This window comes from Carassius auratus, chromosome 8 (assembly GCF_003368295.1).
Source record: "Carassius auratus strain Wakin chromosome 8, ASM336829v1, whole genome shotgun sequence".
NCBI classification, from domain to species: Eukaryota; Metazoa; Chordata; class Actinopteri; order Cypriniformes; family Cyprinidae; genus Carassius; species Carassius auratus.
In genome coordinates, this window is record NC_039250.1 from 13,845,115 (window position 1) to 13,873,102 (window position 27,988).

At 36.0% G+C, this 27,988-nt stretch overlaps 2 protein-coding genes across 8 annotated transcripts in view; both read left to right on the forward strand.

Moving 5' to 3' along the window:
- Nucleotides 1-12,298, forward strand: part of LOC113107363 (vinexin-like) — a 44,529-nt gene extending 32,231 nt beyond the window's left edge. For 4 of the 6 annotated variants that reach the window (XM_026269810.1, XM_026269811.1, XM_026269809.1 and 1 more), the window contains exons 12-21: nucleotides 148-203; nucleotides 1,583-1,647; nucleotides 2,292-2,344; nucleotides 2,455-2,501; nucleotides 3,167-3,281; nucleotides 3,381-3,506; nucleotides 7,632-8,084; nucleotides 8,192-8,286; nucleotides 10,167-10,273; nucleotides 11,034-12,298. In XM_026269810.1, coding sequence (XP_026125595.1) covers nucleotides 148-203; nucleotides 1,583-1,647; nucleotides 2,292-2,344; nucleotides 2,455-2,501; nucleotides 3,167-3,281; nucleotides 3,381-3,506; nucleotides 7,632-8,084; nucleotides 8,192-8,286; nucleotides 10,167-10,273; nucleotides 11,034-11,095 — 1,179 coding nt within the window. In that variant the 3' untranslated portion in view covers nucleotides 11,096-12,298. The remainder of the gene's footprint in view (nucleotides 1-147; nucleotides 204-1,582; nucleotides 1,648-2,291; nucleotides 2,345-2,454; nucleotides 2,502-3,166; nucleotides 3,282-3,380; nucleotides 3,507-7,631; nucleotides 8,085-8,191; nucleotides 8,287-10,166; nucleotides 10,274-11,033) is intronic. The other 2 variants (XM_026269814.1, XM_026269813.1) reach the window with 2 other exon arrangements.
- An 824-nt stretch (nucleotides 12,299-13,122) lies between these two features.
- The window catches only part of LOC113107364 (PDZ and LIM domain protein 2-like), a 62,162-nt gene continuing 47,296 nt past the window's right edge, over nucleotides 13,123-27,988 (forward strand). Inside the window, exons 1-2 of one of the 2 annotated variants that reach the window (XM_026269815.1) lie at nucleotides 13,123-13,426; nucleotides 27,537-27,668. In XM_026269815.1, coding sequence (XP_026125600.1) covers nucleotides 27,573-27,668 — 96 coding nt within the window. In that variant the 5' untranslated portion in view covers nucleotides 13,123-13,426; nucleotides 27,537-27,572. Of the gene's footprint in view, nucleotides 13,427-17,074; nucleotides 17,203-27,536; nucleotides 27,669-27,988 lie in introns of those variants that run through there. The other variant, XM_026269816.1, reaches the window with a different exon arrangement.

Genomic DNA, 27,988 nt, shown 5'->3' on the forward strand with positions numbered 1-27,988 from the left:
AGTTTAGGACCCAGGGGAGCTGTGCAGCTCTCAGTGCAGGAACGGTCACCGCCTCTTGAGATTGCATTCGAGCTGCTCCCAAATGCTCCTGTTTAACTGGTCTTCATGTGTGTTAGAGCTGAATGAAATTCTGATTTCTATTTACAGGGAGCTAAAACCAACTCAGCAACCAGAAGAACAGAAGAGAACAAACAAGAAAACAGGTAAGCCTACAGTAGTTTACTTAATTATACTTTGAGAACAAGATTTCCCCTAAAAGTTAGCCAAATATGACAAAACTTAGTAAATATACTTTTTTATTTTATTTTTTATTTTTTATAAAATGCACTTTAGCGTCAGTTATAGTCTAAAGAAAATTAATTTAATTAATTGTATATATGTTACATAGTTAAGAATGGCTTTTATGTAATTTGTATGGAAGTTATATAATATAATATAATATAATATAATATAATATAATATAATATAATATAATATTTATCCAGCATCATAATCTCTGTATTTGTTTGTTCTTAATTTTTATATATATATATATATATATATATATATATATATATATATATATATATATATATATATATCTCATAATATTTAGACCCTTCATATGAAGCAGGAGGGGCAAAGCAGTTTCTTTAGAGTGTTTTGCAGAAATAACATCTAATAATAAAACGGTGTAATCAATGATGATGACATGTGACACATGCAGTAGAGTCTCTGTTGTTTTCACTTATTAAGGTCATATGACATGCCCGGCCTGTCTCCTCGTCTGATTGGTTAATTGTTGACTCTTTGGCCGGCGGCCCACATACCCGACCCCATGCTGAGCTCTTTTTGCCTGTACATGTGTTTGTGTATTTGTCAGAGTGTGTGTGTGTGTGTGTTTATGCCTAAGCGTGTGTGGTCAAATTGAGGATGGCTCTTTACTCACTTGCTTGACCTCATTCATCGTGTTAATAAAGAGGTACAGTATTGGTTCAGTTCTCAGACACTTTGGATGTGTGTGTGTCTGTGGTTTTCTGTCTGCATCGCTGCTCTTCAAGCAGTTATCCCTCTCTTTATGTGCTTTGACACAGCAGCGCTATAAAAGGCAAACTTTGGTTTTATACTTCAGATATTCATGCCCATTCTGACACCTTAAGCTTCAGTATTTGCTCGCCAGGGGCCTGTATCTCACTGGATCCGACACATTCTTGAGTTCTGGCTCTGTTTTTCTGTGACATGTCGATGGTTTCTGCCCCCTTCAGCCCCCCGCTGACTCTCTCCCCACCCTCCAAATGCCATAAATGCCCCTGCTGCTACAAAAAGGATACAGAGTGAGGACAGTTTTATAGCTTCCCTCTTTCTGGGACGATTAATAACCCTGAGGCTGGAAACCTGTTAACATAGTAACTGCTTGTTGGGTTCAAGAATCGGTTTGCTGCCTTTTTATCACACATTGCAGTTTTTATGTATAAATATTGTTAAAATAGGGCATTTTTACTACATAAATCATAATGTTTAGGCTTAAAACAAACTTGTGGGATGGAAAGAAAGAGTATTTGGACTAGATTTGTCACATGATCATTTTGTTTTTCTTTCCCAGCTATCCCACAATCCCCTGCTCTGCTGTAAAGGAGGGCACAACAGTGAACTTCATGCCTGCTGATGGTAAGATATAGTCATCTTCTTATCCCCTCCTCGCCTGTGGTTCCTGTTTCCTTGTACTTTTTGCCACTCTTCTCCTCTCCTCTCATTCCCCCCTAATTAATACAAAGTAAACACATTTCTGTGAAACGAGAAAAACAAATGAAGTACATCATTGTTCAGCAGAACAGGAAGCGTGTAACAAGCAGCAGGATGGAGGTCTTGATTGCGATTAGATTTATCCAATTGTTTTTCCTGGAGATAAATGGAGAAAGACTGTGCCATTGTAAACACAATAACGTGTGCAGAGCTGGAGGCCCAGTGAACCAGTATTGAGCCCAAAAACTAAAGATACAACAGAAATTAATTTGATTATTTCTTAAAATCCCTCAATAATATACAAAAGTTTGTGGTTGGTAAGATTTTATTTAAAAAAGGCTGCGTTTATTTGTTCAAATATACAATGAAAATATTATAATATTGTGAAACATTACTGCAAATTAAAGTAATGTGGATATATTTTCAAATGTAATTCATTCAAGCTAATATGCTGCTTAATATTTTACACATAAATAAAAAAACATTTCAGGATTATTTGACAATTTGATAGAACCGATTCTGCTTTTGATTTTGATATATTATGGGCCGATATCTGATTTCCTTTACAGATCACATAATGTCATCAGACATGGATTTCCCACTTAAGAAAGAAGAGAGAAAGGTACAGTATTTGATCATTTTTCTATGCTCTGAGGTTTGAATGGAAAGTAAATATTTCAATTATATATAATTAAACTATTGTTTTGAAAGAACTTATGTTTGTTTACACAGATGAAAGCAGCGCGAGCCAAATTTAATTTCCAAGCACAGTCACCAAAGTAAGTAGAATCAAATGACACAACACAGATTTCATTATTCCTCATCATTTGCAGAATTGGGATCAGTATAGGAAGGATTCGGGAAAGTCTGATACAACACAAAAAGCATTGCAAATGCATGTATGCCTGTTTCCTCCATTGTGACTTCATTCAATTACCCTTTTATATCACCATCCTTTTTATTATAGTTATAACAATATAAAATTAGAATTGTGTAATGTAAACTTATAAATGTAAGAAAACAATTTTATATTTCACAATTCTGAGAAAAGAAGTCAGAATTGAGAGAAAAAAGTCAGAATTGTAAAATATAAACTTGCAACTGCAAGAAAAAAGTCGGAATAGTAATTGTTTTTATCTTGAAATTCTGACTTTAACTGGCAATTGCTAGTTTACAGTATATCACGCAATTCTAAGAAAAACAACAGAATTGCGAGTTTATACTGTGTAATTCTGACATATTACTCACAATTCTGAGAAAAAAAAGTCAGAATTGCGAGAAGTAAACTCTCAATTACAAAAAAAAAAAAAAAAAAGTCAGAATCATGAGATGAAAAGTTGCAATTACTTTGTTTTATTTTTTATTCAGTGGTGGAAACAAGCTTCCGTAATGCCACTGCAATAAAATACAAGTTATTATTATTTTTTGAACCTCTCATCCATAGGGAGCTGACCTTACAAAAAGGTGATATAGTGTACATACACCGGCAAGTGGATTCCAACTGGTATGAAGGAGAGCATCATGGGAGAGTGGGGATCTTTCCCACCAGTTATGTGGAGGTATGTCCATATGCATGCAAAAAATAAATAAATAAAAACACACCACACCATATTCTTTTCATTTTCACTAATTCCTATGTTTTTTTTTTTTTTTTTCAGGTTATTCCTCCAACAGAGAAGCCCACGCCAATAAAGTCTCCCACCGTCCAGGTGCTGGAGTACGGAGAGGCTGTAGCCCTGTTCAACTTCAATGCAGACCTGCCTGTGGAACTGTCCTTCAGAAAGGTGCCAGATACAATTCACATCTGTACCATATACTACAATGAAATGATTATGTACAGTTGATTTTCATAAGATGTTAGATTCCAAACTAATCTTCTTGATTCTTAATTGAGCTGAGATGGAAGCCTTTTTAATTTGTTGCTGGTTTGAAATTAATATACTTCTTGTGACCTCTTTCATTGACTTAAATGGTGTGCCTGTGTCCACGGTTTGAAGGATTACACTGATCAGTGAAGTAGAGGCCTTCTTTTAGTTTTTCACTTAAGGGGTAAAAAAAATTCCTTAGCAGCGGTTTTACTGTTAGTGAACATCCCAGACAGCGCTGAGAGCGGCGTTTAGATGAATATGTAAATATGTGCTGCATTCTTTCTTCACAGTAACAGTATAAAACACAACAAAAATGACAGGAGTGAGAAAACAGCAGTGTTCTGTGTTCATGTTTTCATTTGGATGTCTGACCTCGACGGACTGAACAGAAAAAAAGTACCAGAGCCCCAGAGCCACACCTACTATTTACTGATTACATAATCACCACAGACAGACCAATGGTAGTTTGAAGGTTTTTACTAGTTTGGGCAAATTTTTCCGGAAAGTTTGACTTTGACAAGCCTTTAGTTCTCTTATTGTGCTTCAGTAGTAAACAATTTGCCATTTATTTCAAATTATTTGTTCTCGAAAATAATTACAGGTAAAATAATTACCTGCTGGAGAAATGATATAACAGAGTCACCAAATCAATTAGGCAATGAATGAATCTTAGTGAGTCTTTCAATCTGAAGGATTTCAAGTCACTGAAATAAATCAAAAGCACATTGCTAGATGTTAAAAGGATAGTTTGTCCAAAATTACTGTCATCATATATTCACCATTATGTCATTGCAAACCAATATGATTTTTTTTTTCTGTGGACACAGAAGATGATATTTTGAAAAGAGTTTTACATTCAGGTTACATGGACTTTCAGTATAAAATAAAATAGACATTAAAAACAGAATTAAATTAAAATAAGACAATACAACTAAAAAAAAATCAAGATATTATTTAAACTCACCCACCTCAAGAACAGCTTTTTTGAAGTATTGCCTCATTCTTAAAAAACCCTGCATATGAAATAACCTAATTTAAGAAAAGTTCAACTAGAAAAGTTATTTCATTAATAAAACCTTGTTATATATAAATATTAGTGTATAAAATGTTACATTCTTAAGGGGTCATTAACTGACAAACCAAAATGCCTTTGATGTTTGGTCATAATAGGTCATTTTAAAAATCATCATGTAAGTTTCAGAACTCAAAACTTTCTTGTTAGTCTGAAAACAGTTTATTTCTGCTAAAACAACAGCTTGTGAAATGTGACATTCAATTATGTAATAGTGTTGATAAATACCACCTTCGCAGAAAGAGATCAGCACCTGCTTAAACATCACTGCCTGTTTAGCCCCGTCCACCAATTCTACATCACTGCCTGTTTATCTCCACCCAATGATTCTACATCACTGCCTGGTTATCTCCACCCACCGATTCTACATCACTGCCTGTTTATCTCCACCCAATGATTCAACACCACTCCTGTTTATCTCCACCCAATGATTCTATATCACTCCTGTTTATCTCCACCCAATGATTCTACATCACTGCCTGTTTATCTCCACCCACTGATTCTACATCACTGCCTGTTTATCTCCACCCAATGATTCTACATTTCTGCCTGTTTATCTCCACCCACTGATTCTACATCACTGCCTGTTTATCTCCGCCCAATGATTCTACATCTCTGCCTGTTTATCTCCACCCACCGATTCTACATCACTGCATGTTTATCTCCACCCAATGATTCTACATCACTGCCTGTTTATCTCCACCCAATGATTCTACATCTCTGCCTGTTTATCTCCACCCACCGATTCTGCATCACTGCCTGTTTATCTCCACCCAACGATTCTACATCACTGCCTGTTTATCTCCACCCAACGATTCTACATCTCTGCCTGTTTATCTCCACCCAACGATTCTACATCACTGACTGGTTATCTCCACCCAATGATTCTTCATCACTGCCTGCTTATCTCCACCCAAAAATTCTAAATCACTGCCTGTTTAGCCCCACTCACCAATTCTTCATCACTGCCTGCTTATCTCCACCCAAAAATTCTACATCACTGCCTGTTTATCTCCACCCACCGATTCTACATCATTGCCTATTTATCTCCACCCAATGATTCAACACCACTCCTGTTTATCTCCACCCAATGATTCTACATCACTGCCTGTTTATCTCCACCCAAAGATTCTACATCTCTGCCTGTTTATCTCCACCCACCGATTCTACATCACTGCCTGTTTATCTACACCCAAAGATTCTACATCTCTGCCTGTTTATCTCCACCCACTGATTCTACATCACTGCTTGTTTAGCCCCACCCCTTGTTTTACATGACTGTCTTTTTATCTCCGCCCAACGATTCTACATCACTGCCTGTTAAGCCATGACAAAACTGATTCTACAACATTGCCTATTTATCTCCACCCAATGATTCTACATCACTGCCTGTTTATCTCCACCCCATGATTCTACATCTCTGCCTGTTTATCTTCACCCAACGATTCTACGTCTCTGCCTGTTTTTCTCCATCCAATGATTCTACATCACTGACTGGTTATCTCCACCCAAAAATTCTAAATCACTGCCAGTTTAGCCCCACCCACCAATTCTTCATCACTGCCTGCTTATCTCCACCCAAAAAGTCTACATCACTGCCTGTTTATTACATTTACATTTATTCATTTTAATGAATTTAATCCAAAGCGACTTACAATTGCTATACATGTCAGAGGTTGCACACCTCTGGAGCAACTAGGGGTTAAGTGTCTTGTTCAGGGACACATTGACAGTGGACTCACAGTGGAATCGAACCCGGGTCTCTCACGCCAAAGGCATGTGTCTTATCCACTGCGCCAACACCACATTCTTTTTGGTTTATCTCCACACAATGACTCTACATCTCTGCCTGGTTATCTCCACCCAACGATTCTACATTCTGTTTAGTCCGACCACTGATTCATGCATGTATAGTGCTTACGAGAGAGGTGAATGCAAGTTTATGCAGAAATCATAAAGATGCTCTGAAGACAACAAGATGCTGTGCAGTGCCAAGTTGTGGAAAAAAAGTGTTTGCGTTGGCTTCCTTCTGATCCCAACGTTAGGAAAGAATAAACTTTTTTTTCCTTACTCAAGATACAGACTGCGTCATTTAGAACATAGTCCTTTGTTCACAGTTTACTGCAGATTCGTTTACAAACAAGGCATAATTTGATGCAGGATTTTCAGGAAGATTGGAACTAGACAATGAAAATAGACAATGCTGTGGTGACTATATTGGATCTGACAGTAATGTCCACAAGTGTAAATAACTGTTTTATTACGTGATCAAAATTGCATGGTCTGTTAAACAGATCATTTGATATGTACTGAGTATTTATGTGTTAACAGCATCCATTTGTGAAGGATGTAGACTGTCAAACATACATAATCATTTCAGTGGGTGTTTACTTAATCAGCCACGCCTATTCAAACAGAACGTCTGATGAGGGTCGTTAAAAACAGGACAGAAAATAGACTATTATTTCGAAGTCATGATGTTTTTTAAATGTTACAATTTTGATAACATTATAAGTAGACCTCAGAGAACAGAACAAAATTAAAGCACAGGCAGTTCAAGACCCATTTAAATCCTTATTCTTAATGGACCACTTGAAAAAGTCATGGGGCCTTCGAATATTGTTGCAGACAGAAGGGGGCCTTAGACTCATGAAGCTTCAAAACCATTGCTTTAAGGCTTGAGTTTAGTAATTAGGGCAATGAATCTTAATCGTTTCATGCTCAGACATGTACGTAAATCAGCTGTTTTTGGAATCAACTCTCAGCCCTAACTAGTACAAATATGTAGAATAATGGTTGCCTGGAACATTTACAGACTATTACAGCAAATTTTACAGCTTAACATCATTATACACAAATATTCGACCACGGAATGCTGTAATTGACCAATCAGAAGCAAGTATTCCAGAGAACTGTGATATTTGACACCAAACAGCTTTCTTGTCTCTTGTCTCTTGTCTCTGTCTCAGGGCGAGGTGATCTCTATCACCAGGCGTGTTGATGATCAGTGGCTGGAGGGGCGTATCGCCGGCACCAGCCGCAGTGGAATCTTTCCCATCAGCTATGTCCAGGTCAACAAAATGCCCCGCACTAAAAGCAGCGATGACTTTCCATCTTCTCCCACTCTTACCCCAGAGCCCCTCAGCCCTGGTCGACCACAGCACTCCCCTCTGTCTCCCTTGTCACGCTCCCCCGAACCCCAGCTTTCACCTCACAAACACTCCCCTCTGTCACACGCAAAACAGCCTTCAAACCACTTCCTGTTTTCACCCACAAACAACCGGACCGGATCGCTGCACGCTCACAGCCCACTGGAAAAGGACACCCGATCACCCATGTCTCCCTCCAATCATGTGCTGACATCTCCACAGGGCCCGGGACTGCCAGCCAACACCAACTCGCACCCTCCGTACATTACACAGGTTTGTGTAGACTAACAACACTACCTACTGTATTTATGTATGTGTATGGCCTGTTAATCAGATTAAGATATAATCTAAATAAATAAAACTATAACAATCATGTTTAGGATGGGACCAGAACGCAGTCTCCACAGCCCAGTGCAGAGGTTAAAATTCCTTCTACATCACAGTCTCCTGTGAACAAGGGTTATTCACGACAACCGTGAGTATACAGTACATTGCTCGTTAATTTCGACCTAATTCAGGCAGACATAAAAATATCATTCATTCATTTTATGACTGCTTAGGAGTAGTTAAGTAAACTAAATCGTCTTGTGAAAGTCATAAGGTTTACAACATGAAAGAATGTGACAATATGACAATGTTTATTTTTGTGTGAACTGCCCCTTTAAGAATGTAGAAAATACAAACCCGATTCCAAAAAAGTTGGGACACTGTACAAATTGTGAGTAAAAAAAGGAATGGAATAATTTACAAATCTCATGAACTTATATTTTATTCACAATAAAATATAGATAACATATCAAATGTTGAAAGTGAGACATTTTTTAATGTCATGCGAAATATTGGCTCATTTTGGATTTCATGAGAGCTAAACATTCCAAAATAGTTGGGACAGGTAGCAATAAGAAGCTGGAAAAGTTAAATGTATATATAAGGAACAGCTGGAGGATCAATTTGCACTTTAATAAGTCAATTGGCAACATGATTGGGTAAAAAAAGAGCCTCTCAGAGTGGCAGTGTAACTCAGAAGTCAAGATGGGCAGAGGATCACCAATTCCCCCAATGCTGCAGCGAAAAATAGTGGAGCAATATCAGAAAGGAGTTTCTCAAAGAAACATTGCAAAGAGTTTGAAGTTATCATCATCTACAGTGCATAATAACATCCAAAGATTCAGAGAATCTGAAACAATCTCTGCGTGTAAGGGTCAAGGCCAGAAAACCATACTGGATGCCCAGGCCCTTAGACAGCACTGCATCACATACAGGAATGATACTATAATGGAAATCACAACATGGGATCAGGAATACTTCCAGAAAACATTGTCGGTGAACACAATTCACCGAGCCATTCACCGTTGCCAGCTAAAACTCTATAGGTCAAAAAAGAAGCTATATCTAAACATGATCCAGAAGCGCAGGCTTTTTCTCTGGGCCAAGGCTCATTTAAAATGGACTGTGATAAAGTGGAAAACTGTTCTGTGGTCAGACGAATCAAAATTTGAAGTTCTTTTTGGAAAACTGGGATACCATGTCATCCGGACTAAAGAGGACAAGGACAGCCCAAGTTGTTATCAGCGCTCAGTTCAGAAGCCTGCATCTCTGATGGTATGGGGTTGCATGAGTGCGTGTGGCATGGACAGCTTACACATCTGGAAAGGCACCATCAATGCTGAAAGGTATATCCAAGTTCTAGAACAACATATTCTCCCATCCAGACATTGTCTCTTTCAGGGAAGACCTCTTATTTTCCAACATGACAATGCCAGACCACATACTGCATCAATTACAACATCATGGCGCGTAGAAGAAGGATCCGGTTACTGAAATGACCAGCCTGCAGTCCAGATCTTTCACCCGTAGAAAACATTTGGTGTATCATAAAGAGGAGGATGTGACAAAGAAGACCTAAGACAGTTGAGTAACTAGAAGCCTGTATTAGACAAGAATGGAACAACATTCCTATTCCTGAACTTGAGCAACTTGTCTCCTCAGTCCCCAGACGTTTGCAGACTGTTATAAAAAGAAGAGGGGATGCCACACAATGGTAAACATGGCCTTGTCCCAACATATTTGAGATGCCATGAAATTTTAAATCAACTTATTTTTCCCTTAAAATTATAAATGTTCTCAGTTTAAACATTTGATATGTCATCTATGTTGTATTCTGAATAAAATATTAAAATTCGAAACATCTACATCATTGCATTCTGTTTCTAATCACAATTTGTTCAGTGTCCCAACTTTTTTGGAATCGGGTTTGTTCATATATCTAGGGTTGATCCAGTTACATTTTTTCACTCTTGACCATTTGTTATTCTTTTTCATTCACTCTCTCTCTCTCTCTCTCTTGGCATTCAGGTATAAAGCAGTTTACAACTATAAACCCCAGAACAGAGATGAGCTGGAACTGAGAGAAGGAGACATCGTTCAGGTCATAGAGAAGTGCGATGACGGCTGGTTTGTAGGTAATGGCGCTTTAAGTTAGCTTCACTTTACTGTACAGCTCATTCTGGCCAAAAACTTATACATGATAGATCTGTTTGACTTTGTAAAGAGATCAACCACTAGAATGACTGATATATTGGTATATTGATTATCACCTCGTATTATAATTTCACATTTGGTAATTGTATTTTAATTATATTGTTGCAATGGCTAATGTGACTTTTATATGTTAAACTTATATATATATACATACATACATATATATATATATATATATATATATATATATATATATATATATATATATATATATATATATATATATATATATATATATATATATATAAATATTTTCAGAATATATAATGAATGTGTGTATTTACATAATAAACAGAGTTCACACGCATATATTATGTAAACAAAAACTTTTATTTGGGATGCGATTAGCAGCACAAATTTTTTCATGGTTCTTTGAATAGGAAGTTCAAAAGAGCAGCATTTATTTGAATTAAAATCCTTTTGTAACATTAGAAATGTATTTACTGTCACTTTTGTTAATTTAATGAATACAATTTAACGAATAAAAGTTATATTTGATAACATAATATAATATAAGAAAGCTGAAAGATTTAATAGGTTTTAAGTGTGTTCTCAGTGCAAAGCCCTTCTCTGTGCTTCCCTCTGTCGGCCAGTTCTCACATTACAGGACAGTCAGTTGCTATAATGTTTTGTCACACGTTTTTTTGCTTTACTGACGTTATATTCTTCTTTTCCTGCCAGGTACGTCTGAGAGGACCCAAGCTTTTGGAACATTTCCTGGCAACTATGTGGCACCAGTTTGAGAGCTTCCACCAGTTCTTGTTCACTGACACTACAGGCTCAGCCACCAATCAATGCAAAATACAGTCTGTCTGTACTGCCACTGTACACTGCACACAAAACCCCTGCCCTCCTCACCAACACAAATATAAAACCAGAAAAACTCTTTCACATCCTCCACCAAGCATGTGCACTCCTCACCTTACTGCATCTCTCGCAGACGTTGGACACAGTTGGGTTTGACCATTCACGCGTGATGAAGCCACACTGAATTATACTATTGACTTTATCTAAGATGACTTACTCGATTTTAACATCTTTGTAAAGTTTACCTCCATTTTGGTTTCAGATTTGTAGCAACATTGCCAGCACTACAAATCCCGAGGATCTGGATGTAAGACATGGTTAAAACCATCCGTTTTTTTTTTCTTCTTTTTCTGTTTTTCAGACGCTCATCACAGTTGTCATTTATCTGTTGTGTTGGCTTAGCTGATCGCCACATCATATACTATAATAATCACAGCCGCAGTCTTTGCAATCATTATCAAGTGTCTGTAAGCGCTTAATGCAGCTGTTGCCAAGTGTTTAATCTTTCTGTATTAGGTTCATGTTAATTGTGTAACAAACCCAGCGTTTAACATTATCTTCAGCTTTAGGTTTCAAACTCTTTTGTATGACTAAAAGTCTCCTGCTCGGTGAAAAAATCAGTTAAGGTTTGATATGTTGTGGTGGGTTCCAGCCAGACTAGATTAAACATGGTTTTTGACTTTATAAATTTTAGAGAATTTATCTTAACCTAAGTGTATGCTTACAACAAGAACTTAAAATATTACATATCAATCATGAGCTATTCTGAATTTACAAGTTAGAACTGACACCTTAAAATGAAGTCAGCTTGTGTTTATGATGTCGAAGCACATGTGCACAGGTTTTAAGACAGGAGTCGGAGGACTGTTCACTAATGGTTTATGTTGGCTATAAAAATGGTTGTAGAAGATGCAGGCGTTCACTGAATTCCATTATTAACTCGTTTTGTTTTCTGTTTTTAATTATCTGGGAACTGAAGTAGCTGATTGCATTTGGTTGTACAGATTGCCGAATCGTTATCACACAGTTATCAAATAATGGAAAAAAGATAATATATTTTTATTGACACACCGTATGTATTGCAGTATGTAAGGTACTCACAGATTTTGATAATGATCAAATAAATAATGAAAAACATGTGTTTGCTTGTTACTTTCATTATTTGAATCATTCAGTGTCATATAGCCCATAATGCTTAATTTTCCAAATCACAGAAGCAGAACAATATGTATGTGTGTGTGTGTGTGTGTGTGTGTGTGTGTATGTATGTGTATATATATATATATATATATATATATATATATATATATATATATATATATATATATATATATTAGTGTGAACTGCATGGGACAGTTTTTGGTAGATTTGTAATATTTTATTTAATATAATAGAGTTTTTACAATTTTCTAATAATAATATTATTTGAATTGATCAATATTTTATATTTATTTGCTGCATATATTTTGATCAAAACAGTCAAGCCGGCAGTTCTCAGAATTTTCTTACAATTTACAATTACATCAGTCACATGATCCTTCAGAAATCATTCTAATATGATGACCTGGTGCTCAAGATTATTATCATCAATGTTAAAAATCAGCTGTGCTGCATTATATTTTTGTAAAAATTGGGATTTTTTTTTCTTTTCGATTCTTTGATGAATACAAAAATCAAAAGAACACATTTTATTTTAAATAGAAATAATTTTCAACATTATAAAAAGCTGTACTGTGGCTTTTGATCAATTTCCGCATAAAAGTATTGGTTTATTTAGTTTTAAGGCGATTTTAGAATCTTAAATTTAAACTGCAGAATTAATCAGATTTTCTCATTATTTATCCCCGCCAGCAGATGGCGCATTGGCACAACATGTTATAAACATTTGCTTTTAAAATCATATTTCTCTTTCATCCCACCCCCCTCGACACGCCCCGCGTGCCACCCTCGCGTGCCACCCCCAGACTTTATTTTGACAGCAACACGTGGCATGCGATGCTCCATCATCTCTACAGCGGAAACATTCTCGGGGGGAAAAGTTCGAAAAAAACTGGGCGGTGTGGGAGTTTGGTCACAAGGAGCGCACAGCCTAAAAACTGACACGCTGAAAGTGTTTCAATCAAGTCAAGTGCGTTTGGAAGTGGACAGAGTTTGTGAGTTCTCCGCGCTCGCACTGAACGCGTGCGTGCTTTTGACGTCATCCGCACAGGTGCCAAAGGCAGAGTTGTGATTAAGTTACTCCTAGACGCGCGCCAGCCATTTACCAGGTAAGTGCTTATTTTCCTTAATATTCTAACTAAATATGTACAGTAACCGGGTCGTGTTTGTTTAGAAGGGATGTACTCGTCCTGTGGGTTTGTGTACTTCAGGTGAGGCGTGAGAAACATGGCATCAGTTCAACATCCTTCAGTCTTTCACTGTTACTCCTGCACTGTATCTCTTTTACTGCATCCGGATGCTTTACTGAAAAGCCTGACTATCCTACGCAGAAATTAGAGAAAAACGGAATGTTTCAGTGATGAAAAGGATCTAATGTGTCATTGGAATCAACACAACAGCTGTAACACTGCAGCTTGATTCAGAGGAATAGTGAGTCTGTAGTTCTCCATCAATCAAAGCTCCTCTTTTCTTTCTTTCTTTCTTTCTTTCTTTGAAAGGGCTAAAAGAGTTAAACGTGTTGGAGGTGGAGGTCCTAATAGAGAGTGGGCAACCTTGGGACACACTTACACTTTAAAAATGTGTTCAGAATATAACGAGATGTTTTAAAACATACTACGTTAGAATAAAATCTGAATGGGTAAGAGACCAGATGAAGACAGACCAGAATACAGTGTAATGTACATTTAGAGATTCAGTAACTGGAGACACTTGATTTTGTGTGCTTATGATGATGCTCAAAAACGTTGCCTAGGAAGGGCAGATCACTTGGTTTTAAGATGCATACTTCTGCTGGATAGTTGTCTGTAAATAGACTGTGATTCATAAGTGCATGCACGCAGTTGTTTTTGATATTTTGAGGGTATTCAATGGATTTTCTTGTATGCTGGTTGGGGTTTTGCTCTGGGAGAGACTGGAACGTTTTGGATTCGGTTATACAGAATAATGTGAAAAGTTACAGATCCAGGCGTCAACACGGTCCAAACCCACACGGCCAGCCTCAGAAAGGAAGAAATGTCTGACTTAACAGATGTCACATTAAAAATCACCAGTTGCTCCTGTACTTTTGCTGTAGCAGAGCTCTCTGTTGGTTTAGAGTGAGCAGAACACAGTTTTGAGGCTGGGCACTGAATGTGAATGATGACTGAGCAGTACTTTTGAATTGATGGGAAAAAGCCAGACGTGTTTCTGTACTCGCGTGTCTATGCATTGACCAAACCCATCGAGAGAGCTTTTGTGCCTCTCTATTGTCTCCACCTGTGCAATTCTTCTCATCTCTCGATTTTGGCTTCTCACACACAGTTACTCTGCTTTACCCAGCATCCATCACTCCTAAACACACATACTTCTCATTCATGTTTTGTTTTTGTTATGCTTTTTTTTTTTGTTATATTTATTGGCACTGTAAACAATAGTGTGAATAAGCAAATATTAACAAATTCATAACAATAGCGGGGTTGTCAAACTTGAAACTATTTTTTTTTGTTTTATTGAAATAAAGCTGAAACAATTAAATAGAAATGGAAAAAAACTAAATGATGACGATGATAATTTGATAGAAAAAAAATGATTTTGTTAGAAATGTTGCTTTGGCAGCTAACTGAAAAAGCATATGTGTTAAAGCACTAATATTACTAATGGGTAATAAAACTTGAAATCTGAAAACCAAACATTGATAGTAATATAAAAAAATAATATATATATAAAATGTAAATATAAAAACAAGCTAATTCAAAATATCAATAAAAAAAAATATGAGAACATAAATAATACTAAAATAACACTAACACTGGTTAGTGCAAAATAAAAGTAAGACTACAGAGGAAACTTTACACAAAAACTCTTGTGTAGAGGATCTTTTTACCCAGAAATTACCATTGAGCAATTTTCAAAAACTAAAATATTTTTTTCTTGTAAAATGAACTTTATTTGCAACCTCTTTACAAAAAAAAAAAATACAATAATAATAAATAAAGAAAAAAAAAGAAAAGAAAATGACACAAGAATTCATTTTAATTATATGCATTTAATTTGTTGAGCCAGTCTTAGACTTACCTTCTGATCCATTTATGGTATGTTTACATGTCACTGATGTGCTAAAAACATTAAAGTTTTTACTTAAATCTTTTTGTGTACAGATTACAACGTTGAAAATAAAATCTGTCTACACAGATCTGCCGAAGTGGCTTAAAACGCTGTATTATTCATGCCAGGCCTGTAGTTGGCAATTGTCACTTTGTAAAAAAAATAATATGCAAACACATAATATGCATATACCTGCACATTTATTTATTTTATGCAAAATACAATTTTTGTGGTTTACACTTTAGTGGATGAACACACGACCGATTTTCAAAATGTTGCATTTTCAGTCCCCCAAAAAGACATTACAGTGTAAATAAACTGCCAAAATGCATTTTAGTTGAAAACCGTATCGTGTAAACCTCTCCTGAGACTCCTCCTCTCTCTATTCAGATCGGCCCAGAGTGCTAATCGACTGTGGAAGACATAACATCCACAGACATGTCTTATAATTGCGCATGTCTCTGCACTAAAACCATGTCAGCGGTACAATAAATCAGCCGCGTACAGAGACCACCAAGGCAAGTAGTGCAGTACCATTTCTGGTTTTGATAGTCAACTAAACCACAAAATAACATCCCATACAAAGCAACAATTCAATGCCGTTATTTCATAGTGGGCACCAAACTAGACTTTCTGCTTCGCAAACCACTGTTTTTGGACTCTTTCAGCATGTGCAAAGATTCTAGTCTCTCTTTGGTTTAGCAAGAATTTGCACCACATGCTCAAATGCACAGGAAACTGCCTGATCTGATATGATCTGTCGTCAGCTGTTGATGATGAAAGAGACTGAGTGTCTCTCTCAATTCATAATTGTGTGGACATCTTTTCTTTTATCTGCAGAAATAGTTCTCAGGCGAAAGAGTCCACAGGAGGTCACGGACATACGTTTTGTTCAGAAGTTAAATAATCTGGATGATACAAAAGTGCATTCACACTTATGCATAAAGCTTTCAAAGAATTTGGCAACAGTCTGTAGGATTTACATTTTATATAATCACAAATAATAAATTCCAAATGTGAAAAAATACAATCTACTTTCCCTTTAAACAAACAGGTCAAAGAGGTAAATACTCTCATTGACTGAGCATCATCTTGCTGTATTTGCAAGTGCATCAGACTTGAACTTTCGAAGGTGAGACACTTCTTTGCATTTGCATTTTAACTTAACTGTGAAGTTAGGTGTGACTGCATCTTTAAAATGGGTTATTAGCATATTACACGCCCTAACCGTCTCCATATAAGGGCAGCATATAGTGTGTCCCACATAAAGATGCATTCTCTCACTGAATGATGGATGATGTAGAGTGGTTGTGTTTCTTTCAGTTGTTTGTGCGCACAATGTGGTATCTTGTTGCTGGATTTCTGTCTCTTACCACATTTCCTGTGTGCTCTCTCTCTGTTTTGTAGCAGTTGAAGGCTGTCTGTGTTCTTATTTAAAGGCTGTAAACAGGATAGTATGGTAGTTGTAATGATGGCATATGTCTGTCTGCACCACAGTTTCTCTGTTCAGGGCAAAATCTACTCCATGTTTTCTGTAATTGAGGCCTAAAACGTATGCCCAGTTGCAGCCATACTTTACCAAAAACTGGGTCTTCTCTAACCACTTCCTTTGCAAAAAGTCACGACAGTGTTTAACCACTGCTTATCATTGCTGTTGAGTCAGTTCAGATGAGTCACTTCTGAATTCATGGCTGTGTTTGCAAATATAGAAAAGTGCAGTCCTGTTTCTATAACCGTGTCTGGAAAGCTCAGTATAGAAGCCTGCACACTGGCTCTGGATTGAAACTTCATCGGTGTTGTGGTGAGCTCGTAACATTTTTCTAAGAGGTTTTAATTGATAACCCTACATATTAAACATTAAAATAAAATGTAAATTTGATTTAAACTTTTTACTTGATTTAAAAGGTAATTTTTAATGTCATTTTAATTTGATTTAAACATAATTTTATATGTAACCTTTTAATGCAATTTAATTGATCTTTATTTTGATTTAAATTTAATCTTTAATTTTAATTCATTTTCATTTTGTTTCAACATTTAAAATTTAACTTCGTTTATTTGTATTGTTTAATATTTGATTTAAATTGATAATTTAACTTCTTTTAATTTGAATTAAGTTTAATTTCAAATGTTATTTTTAGTGCAATTGAGTCTTTGGTTTAAATTGAACATTTAACTTAAACCAAATTACATATATGTGAATCAAAGTACATTTAACATAATGCAATTTAAAATTTAAATGAAATGTTCCGGCATTTTATGCATCCAATGTATTTTTCTGTTCCATTTGAAAATCAAGAAATTTTACTAAAATGTTGCTGTCGTGACAGGTCCACATTATGCTATGGCTTGTAAACCAAAAGACCACCACAGGAGCTTATTAACTAATAATTGTCCTTTTTTTTCCTAAGCTTTTTGTGGCCCGTGGGTAAGAACGTATCATACTTGTCAGAACGTAGAGCTTGTGAATACCTCCTGCTCTTGAGTCATGATCATAATATCTGTTTCTATGACAGCAAAACATATCAAACATAATACCTGAGGAGTGAAACGTCTTATGTAACTAGTGTCATAAAGATATAAATACCAAATATCGAAAACTAACAGCAATTAGCCGCCACTGGAATGCAGAATTGTAATGAATCATTCGGTGAAATTTTCAAATACCAACACATTGTCCATTATTCAGACTGAGCTCATGTCTTCTATTGTTCATCTCCACCCAGCACCCTTTGTGTTACTTTCTTCTGGTTGTACTGCATGTAGTTTGATGTTGTGGGATGGAAGGTATCAGTGTTGACTCCCTATCATTGAATGTGATAAGAATGTGGGGAATGTTTTTATTCTGGCGTGTTTTAACCAGAACGGGGAGGTGTTGTGTAGCTTTGGCGTGAGTGTGGTGCTGTGCTGTCTGGGTGTGTGTTGGGAAGGTGTGACACTGTTAAGCTCACTCATGGGAGTGGATCATGGGAGAAAAAGCACAGTCTGTTCGGTAGGTTTGGGGTGTGCAGCTACACTATAGACTCGGTGTATTGAGTTATTACTTTACGGCTCATACTTTGAATCCTTGTAATTGTAATATTTGGTACTAAATCTTTTCTAAGTCTGTAGCATGATTTTAAACTCAGAACACACCCTGGTCACATTATATGTGGCTAGGGTTTGTGCAAAAAATTGAATGCGATTTTCATGTGCATTTCGTCGGTAGAGGCGCCCCTGTGATTAGTAGTATATCTAAGTATATAAGTTTTGTTTTGAAAACCTGGAAACCCTGATCTGAATGCACGTGCTGGATATATACTATTAATCACCTTTACTGACAAAATTGCATGAAAAATTGCATAGCAATAGCAATCCCAAGGTCATGAACTGAAGTGTGGTGTACCTTAAGTCAGATAGATTTGGATAAAAGCCTCTGATTGTCTTTTTGAGTTTGACTTTAAAGTCACATATGAGTCATGGTGTTGGGAGGGGAATGTGCAGTTCAGTTGTCAAAACATTTCACAGTTTTTAATACCAATTTCACTGCCATAGCAAAGACTGATGTTACTAAAGACTATGGCTGGCTGATGATGTGGCCAAAAACGTTATCGCAATAATATCAGTCGATAGTTATCTCAATAAATTGTAAATATTTTAAAACCTCTGGTTTCTACAAGTTTCACTTAAAACCTGAAAAATAAAATTTATGTGACCTACAAATGTCACGACTTTCACTTTCATAACCCCAGTTAAAATCAATTAAAAATCAATTAAAATCAAATAAAAATGCTATGTACCAAATTCTCTGAAACATCTTTGTAGACAGCTTATGGTAGAGAAATGAACATTCAATTCATGGGCAACAGCTCTGGTGGTCATTCCTGCAGTCAGCATGCCAATTGAGCGCTCCCTCAAAACTTGTGACGTCTGTGACATTGTGCTGTGTGATAAAACCACATTTTAGAGTGGCCTTTTATTGTGCCCAGCCTAAGACACACCTGTGCAATATGCATGCTGTCTAATCTGCATCTTGATATGCCACACCTGTTTGAGGGGGATCGATTATCTCGGCAAAGGAGAAGTGCTCACTAAAACAGATTTAGACAGATTTCTGAACTAGATTTGATAGAAATAGGCTTTTTGTGTACGTAGGAAAAGTCTTAGATATTTGAGTTCACCTCATTAAAAATGGGGGCAAAAACAAAAGTGCGTTTTATAATTTTGTTCAGTGTAAATATCACACATTTCTGCCACAGTACCATGGTGTAAATGATGACAATTTGTAGAATGAAAATGGCACAAAATCATATTGAACATTAATCAAGCTCTTTTTATTGTTATCGTTTCAAAGAATTACATTGTGATAATTATCTTTTTATTGTTTCATAGCTATGCCCTACTCGAAGACTTCCTTATTATGCTAAATTCTGAATTAATCCTGAATTTAATTGCTGAAATTGGACTGAGAAGCAGGTTTGTAATTTAAAAACATTTGATTGAAAAACAATTAATATAAAAAAAGTTCTTAAATTATCATGTTACAGCAGTGAGTTTTTTTTTTATTTATCATCAGTATTTTCCAGTATTAGCCTACTAGAATAAGAAACTGTCCACTTCCTGAGATGGTCTGATTTTTTTTCTCCGTTAAAGGCCAAAATTCATGGAAACTGCTCTCAGAGCCCATAAAATAAACCAAGTTAGTATAAAGGCTAGAGTCAAGTATGTACATGGATGAAATGAATCTGTGTGCATAATACTCGATTCCTCCGTACTTCAGGAGGACTGAGAGATGGAAAAATCCTGGCTATTTTAGAGCTGTTGGATGACTTTGAGGTGTGTGTGTGTGTGTGTATGCTAATATTCCAGGCCACATCATGTTTTGATCATGTCATGTAGTATTGTTGTACCAGAAATTCTTCATTCACATCTTCCATCAGATTTGTTTAGATCTAACCCAAAACAACACCAGCAAGTTTAAGAATATAGACTCACACAGGCACACAAATACTAAAACCTTCGCTATATTCAAAGCTGCTTTGTAACTGCTTCCGATATAATAACTTTCCCACAGATCTGATTCTGAACACTGGAATTCGCATAGTTTCCCAGCTTTTTAGCCCATGATGAGTCACTCAAGGTGTTTACTGTGTGAAAATAAAATAATTATTCAATTTTACCTCAAGGTAAACACGTAAAGAATGCACTGCATTCGCCTCGGCTAAACATAAGAGTAACTTAACCTACTTGTTTAAACTGGATGTGTTTTGATTTGGGAAATCTTTTTGTTAATAGCATGAGGTGAGAAGTGACACTTTATGCAAAACAGGAGAAGATCCTTCAGTTTGAACCTGGAATGCTTTCTGATTTCTATAGGCCGTGGAGATATTTGAGTGGCTGCAGAAACCGTAATTACGGCACAACCAGACGTTCTGACATTTCTCAGAGCACTTGCTTGCAGTGAATATCTAGGGTTTCAGTATCCTCATTAGCATGCTATTTCAGTCAGATAGCTTCCTGGCTGACCTTACTGTCTGGTCACTCAGTTTTTTACGCTGAAGGAAACAGAATGGGTTTTCTGTAAGCATTTCAGAGAAGCATCTGAAAAGAATGATTGGTGCCAGTGTTGGAAAGAATGAAAAAGCTTGATAAAGCTACTTTACATTCAGGGCAATATTGTACTACAAACAGGAGTAGGTCTGTCGATTAAGCTAAAATATTGTTCAGCTTGACAAATCTCTCAGAATTGATCAAAAACCTGTTGGAGTCTCATTATATCACAAAATGTAGAGGAAAAATAGCATAAAAAAGACAACTAGGCTTTGTGGCATAATTTTCATGACAGTTATGCAAAATGAACAACATTTTGCATCCGTTTCTCATTAATGCAATGCAATGCAAAGATAAATGCATGTGTATATAATTAAATAAATACATAAGTAGGTTGAAAATCTATGTAGGTTGAAAATTTATGTAAAGTGATATATAGCAAATCTCAGCTGTTTGATTATATCATCACAAAATGTAAACTATATTGCCCAGCTCTAATCTGCTAAATGACAAATGCAAAAAAAACAACAAAAAAACTAAACAAATTATTCTGCACACAATTTGATTAAAATTTGATTGATTGTTTTCTGTACAAAGTTTGATTCAAATCAGTTAACTGATTCAATTTAGTATGTTTTTAATTCAGTTAGCCTACATTATTATTCCTTCATCCTGTGTTTGTCGACAGCTTGAATTACTCTGAATGAGAAATTCAGAATGCAAAAGGCCAAACGTATTATTAAATAGACTTTAAATCCTTTCATTTATGTAAAACACACACACTTCTCTTTTGCTTTCAGTGTGAAATGACTTCTTGACAGGTTTTGTGAGCTTGTACCTTTTCACTATCCTGAAACTTACTTTGAAGTGATAGGTGCTAAAACCTTACGTTTAGCATGTCAGGTTTCACTGGCTCTGTAGGCTTTTCTCAGAAATCCTCTGACCTTCTCAAATTTAAACTGAGTGCCAATGTACCATACGAAAAAGGCAGTTTTATGCGTTCTCTCTCTCACACCCTCACTTGGATGTGAAACGGTTGTACTATGCAAATGTTTTTTGACAGTCTCTCAGCCCTGGCCAATTCCTGCTCAGAATATTTTGGGTATATGAGTGTAAAATGGGGACATTGGTTGATAGTTGGTTGGGGCTTGAGAATAAATTTGATTTAGGGCGGCACTAAAATTACAACCATTGCAATTTAGGTCAAAAATGCAATTTAACTTTAGTATGAAAAGCAAAATGGGATGAAAAGAGTAGCAGTAACAGATCTGATAACAGAAACCAAATCACTGATTCAGCACACGTTCCATTCAGATCCTGGATTACTGGCTTTTCATCAGAATCTAGTTCCTGTAATCGTTTACATGCCATTCTTACAGTTCTGAGGTATTTTGATTTGTTCTTGTATTATATCAACACTATGCCTCATTTTAAATAATGTCCTGAGACTGGTCACTGTGATAACATGCAACATGAGGGGAAAGTTGTCCAGTTTAAACCAGTAATACCAGTCCCTGATGGCTCTAACCTGTGAGCTGTGTCATGGACTGATGCTGACCGAAACCAAAAGCTAATAGCTGCATGTCAGGTGTGTTGTTAGGAAACAATCACCCCGAGCGGACACAGATTCCTTTCACTTTGTTCATAAGAACACCAAGAAGATCAGCTTATCCAGTGTTACTGTGCAGTTAGCATTGCATAGCCATTATTATGTATCTAAATGTGTAAAACCATGTTGACCGGTTTGCCAGTTTTCCGTTCTAACATCTCCTTAAGTTTCCCCTACGCTGAAGCAAAAGAAACTTGAGCTAATGGTGGCAAACGCCAACAAATGTCAACATGGAAACATGGGCTCCCCCAAACCTGCCTTTTATTTTTGAGATGCAAATACTTTAACTTTTCCAGTCAGTTGAACAATGTCTATTTTTATGCAGACCCTCCCTGCCTTTCCTTCCCTTGCTTTATATATAAAAAAGAAAAACGGAAAAAGATTCAGAACCATGTTCATATGATTAATGGTTTGTTGTGGGTAAGTGCTTAAATCTTGTCATGTTGATTAATTAAAATGACTGTCTTGTCCAGTTAAGATTGGTTTGCATGACATTTGGTAAAAGCTGGCAGAACATTTCCGTTTAATACTGTAAATCTGCTTTGAAACAACCTCTATTGTATACATTTGATTTTTAAATATAAAATTTGATTACCTACTGTTCTGCATTTCTTTGTTTACATACTATAATTTTTGATGATGTTGGGTCAGCTCAGAAATGCACAGTGGTTTAGAAATTTGTAATCTGTAGGATTTAAAAAAAAAAGAATAACATTTACACAAAGGTTGACCAAAAATGCAGTGAAAACAATAATATTGTTAATTTAAATATTATTGCAGTAAAAAAAGTATTCTCTTTTAATATATTTTAAAATGTAATTTATTCCTGTGATGCAGATCTGTATTTTCAGCATCATTACTTCAGTCTTCAGTGCCACATGATCCTTCAGAAATCATTCTGATCTGCTGCTTTGCTGCTAAAAAAAATTACATTATTATTAATGTTAAAATGGTAATGCTGCCTTAAATGTCTTAATTATCAATTTTAATCAATTGAATCCACCCTTGCATAATAAAAGTATTAATTTCTTCTGAAATGTTTTCTTTTCTCTGCTTGTTTATTTAGTTATTAAAATTCCATTGTGAAGTGCAGTTAAGATATAGCTGAAATTGATAGCTTCTGTTCTGGAATCTGATTGGTTAAAACAGCATTCCAACGGTCCTAAAACACATAATATACAGGTATGCTGATTCACTATGAATATACCATCCTAATGGATTGGTTTTATCAAGTAACAAAATGGAACAAGTCATTTAACGACATTGACTCACATTTGTTAGTGCTTAATTACCATATTCAGATCAATTCGGCAGAATTTCTCCTTCATTCAGAGCAAAAGACACTGAAGTGCAGTGATTCTGTGTGAATCTAGTAGTTCTTTTCTGTTCGGCTGATGCTAATGAGAGCAGCCGGGATCCTCGCTAACATGTTGGATTAATTGAGTTTCAGAGGGGACGGAAATGTGGCTGCCGCCTCCTCTGTGATTACATAAAAAACTCAACAACAGTGCAGAGCAGCCAAAGTCTCTAGAGGCCGCAGTAATTAAGAGAGATCCTGAACAGAGGCATCGTTAAGGCTGCTAATTGCCTGGAGACCTAATGGTGGGATAGATTTGCATTCCCTCGGACTCAAACTCAAACCAAAAATGCAGCGACATCCGTAGCCACAACTGCTGGGTCACGCTGGGTAGGAGAGACATGAGAGCGTGCGGGTTTATGTTTGTCCCGTGTATGGAGCCAATTTCAGGCTTTCACACACTTACTCCTGTTGATAGCAAATTCAGGACAGCGTGACACAGACGCTGACCTATCTACAGTCTTTACAAGGGGCAGATTTCTTAAATTCTTTCTTTAATTACATCATTATCAGGGGTGTATCAGCCATGCGGCCTTTTATAAAAACACAGTTGGTTCTGTATGTGCAGTAAGGCTGAGTGAATGGTGTCAGCTGGTTATGCTAAGATTATGCTAAAATGTTTGTATTTGTGCTATTTTTAGTCATGAATGATTTGCATGTGAGAGGGAGTAAGAATGCAAGTGAGGTGTTTTTCGAATGTTTCAGGAAGTAGTTATACTGTCTTTCAGATTGTGACCAAGTACTATTCGATTTAAGGATATTAATATGATAAAATATTTTCATGACTGATATAAAAATTCTCATACCATTTCATCTAAATTTAAAATTACATTATAATAAATACATACTGTACAAATCAATTTAGGCATAACGTAATAATTAACCGCATGAGTATAACAGTGTTATAAACGGTATGAAAAAAGTATTTATATTGGAATTAATTAATATTACAATTCTTTTTAAGCATAGCTTTATAATGTACATTTATTTATTAAAATAATATTTTGTCTAATTTTGTTTTTATATGAACCAAAATGAGTTTAGATGAAATTCAAATTAGGCAAAACAATGAAAAAATAATATTTAGTGATATTTGCTAAACGTTATATCTACAGTATCAATGTTATAAAATTGTTTGCTATTGGGTTAGCTTTTAATGGGAAATATAGTCTAAATGTTATAATAAGAAATAAGCTTGAATTATTAAATATTAAATATAAAATAATAAATAGTTTTTCAATAAAAAGATAGTGTAGTTTGTGACTGAAAATAGCTCTGAAAATGAGTCTTTTGATTGGGTGTAAACAGTGGCTTTTTCCCTTCATTGTTGCATAAGTACATTGAAACTATCAAAGGTCAAATCAGGGTAAGCAGACCGACAGGGACAGATAAAGGCTGTAAAACACAGTTCAGTAACGAAGGGAAAGCAAACTGTCCACACCCCAGAACAGTAGTTTTACATCGTATTTCTAAGCTGAGATATTTACAGTCGCTATAAAAATCATCACAGATCACATACCAGAGCCAGAGCCCATGTGCTGACTGACATCTAAGCCGGTTCTCATACGCCACTTGATCCTGCACGCGAACAGTTTTTGTTTTTGAAGTTTCCACCAGAGAGTCCAGGCATGTTTTAACTGTCACGTAAATAGTTCATCAGTTTCTTAGTGGGATCTTGTACAAGACTGCTGCAGACCAAGGCTTCACTTGTGTCTTCTGTATCTTTAAAAGATACAGTACACCCCAAAAAAAGTCTGTTATCATTTAAGCACATATTCAGGCCGCAGATCACTGTCTGCGCTCCCACTGGTAGCCAATGCATTTGCATCTCCAGTTGAATAATGTACCTGTCGCTCTTTTCCATGCGGTTGCAATGAATGATGACTGTAGCTTTTCAGCTTCTAAATGCCTTCGGAAGCCAACAAAATTGTCTATATCCACAAAGCTATTAGTAAGCTATATATTTCAAAAGGCCTGGAACATAACACACAAGTCATATGGATCACTTGTATAAAATTTTTGAGTTTTTTGCATCTCTTATGATGCTTGCAATTTTCAGTGTCCATTTATTGTTATTACATGTTAAAGAGCGACCAGCACAGTCTTGGTTGCACACATAATTAATCTATTTATGTTCCACAGTTGAAAAAAAAAAGTTGTGCATATTTGGAACAACATGAGGATATATATTTATTATTATTATTATTATTATTATTATTATTATTATTATTATTATTTTATTTTTTTGACGTTAGTTCTTGGTAAGTCTTGTCTGAAAAGCAAGATGTCTTGACTACTATATCTTGTGGTGGTCTTGATCGTGGTTCTGCTTGGTTTTTTTGTGGAGCAGATGTGTCCGTAAACCCTAGGGTCTTGTACATGGGTGCTCGTTCCCCTGCACATATGTTAGTAATAGATGGTTGCAGCACCGTTTACCGTGGTCTCAATGAGGTTCAGTGCATTTAAAGTGGGAACAGTGAACCATCACGGCCCCAAAGAGCTCATCATTATGAATGTCCAAGGTTATGAAGATCTACACAGTGGCTGGGCATTTATTGATTAATTTTAATATTTGATCTAGCTGCGATATTATTTTGTTGCTTTTAAAGTACCGGAATTGTGAATATTCTAATAATTAAATGCTCTTTTATTTTGCCACCTTTAGATTTTTGAGTAGCTCGGAGATATCTTAAAATATTTGTTTTATGTTTTAATACAGATTTTTGATTTGATTTCTCTGAATTAGTTATTCACATAAATTATACAAATAATCTGTTTAAATGACTAATTCCAAACTGGATTCCATGTGTTATTTTATTTTGATGATTTTTTTTTTTTTGTCAAAATGGTGGCTCCTTTGTTAAAGAATATAATCCTTTTAGTAATTTATTTCACTAATTTTCACATATTAGATGATATACATACATTTACTGGAACATAAACAAGGGAAAGAGGGCGAAGAAAAGATGGAAAGGGGGAAAAAAACTAATTATACATACCTCCTAACTTATTATTATTATTATTATTATTATTATTATTATTATTATTATTATTGCTACTACTATTAATATTATTACTTATCACCTTCCTCATCCTCCAAGGTTTGTTATTAATGCTATTATTATCATCATTATTATTGTCAACATTATTACTATTATTGTTTTCTACCATTGTTATGTTGTACTTTTCTACATGTTGCTTTATATACCCCCCCCCCCCCCACACACACACACACACTGACTGTAAATAGTGTATCTGTTTGAATTAAAAAAAAAAAAAAAATACCTTTTTTTGTTAAGAAACTCAAACTGAATCTGAAGTGGTTTGTTGCTCTCCTAATGGGTGCTACAGCTTCAGAAACACACTCCAGGAATGTCAGTCATGTGGCACCTCTCTATGATGCCCGGTTGCTGCAGTGTCTGTGGATTTGAGCTGCAGTCATGTGGAATAGGATGAAAGGTGTTCTGAAGAGCAGGTGAAGGCAATTTACCTTTCAACAGCAGCCAGTGGTTCAGAGATGTGGAAACTATGAGACACATCTGTGGCATTTCAGCCTGATGTCAAATTAAACTTGAACGACGCTCTCTCCATCTGTGGGTTTTTTGCTTCTTCTCACACTCCTCTTTTTTTCCTCTCGCAGCACTTCTGAGAGCATTGGGCAGCAGCCTGTGGTCACATGATGCCATTTACTGTGAACCTGATTGGCCCGTCCCCCTGGGGGTTCAGAATTTCTGGAGGGCGAGACTTCAAGAAGGCCATAACAGTTTCCAAGGTTTGTTTTCATCCCCGTTCACAAAAGTACCAGTCCAAGACATGGTTAATCTCCTTGTTTTTTGCATCAGTGATTAAAGCAATGATGCCTTATACCTAACTTTTCTCATTAAACACTGTGTTGCACTCTGTCTCCTTGACTACTTCAACCAAACAAGACCTGTAGAGTTAAAGTGGAAGCTCCTGCTTATTGTATTGCATTGCAGATGATCAAGCTATTTAATTTTTTATTTAACCCATTTTTCCTTGCAGGTATTCTCCATTCTCTTTTTAGAATAATAGAAAATATGAATATGAACTTACTCAACCATGGGTAAAAAC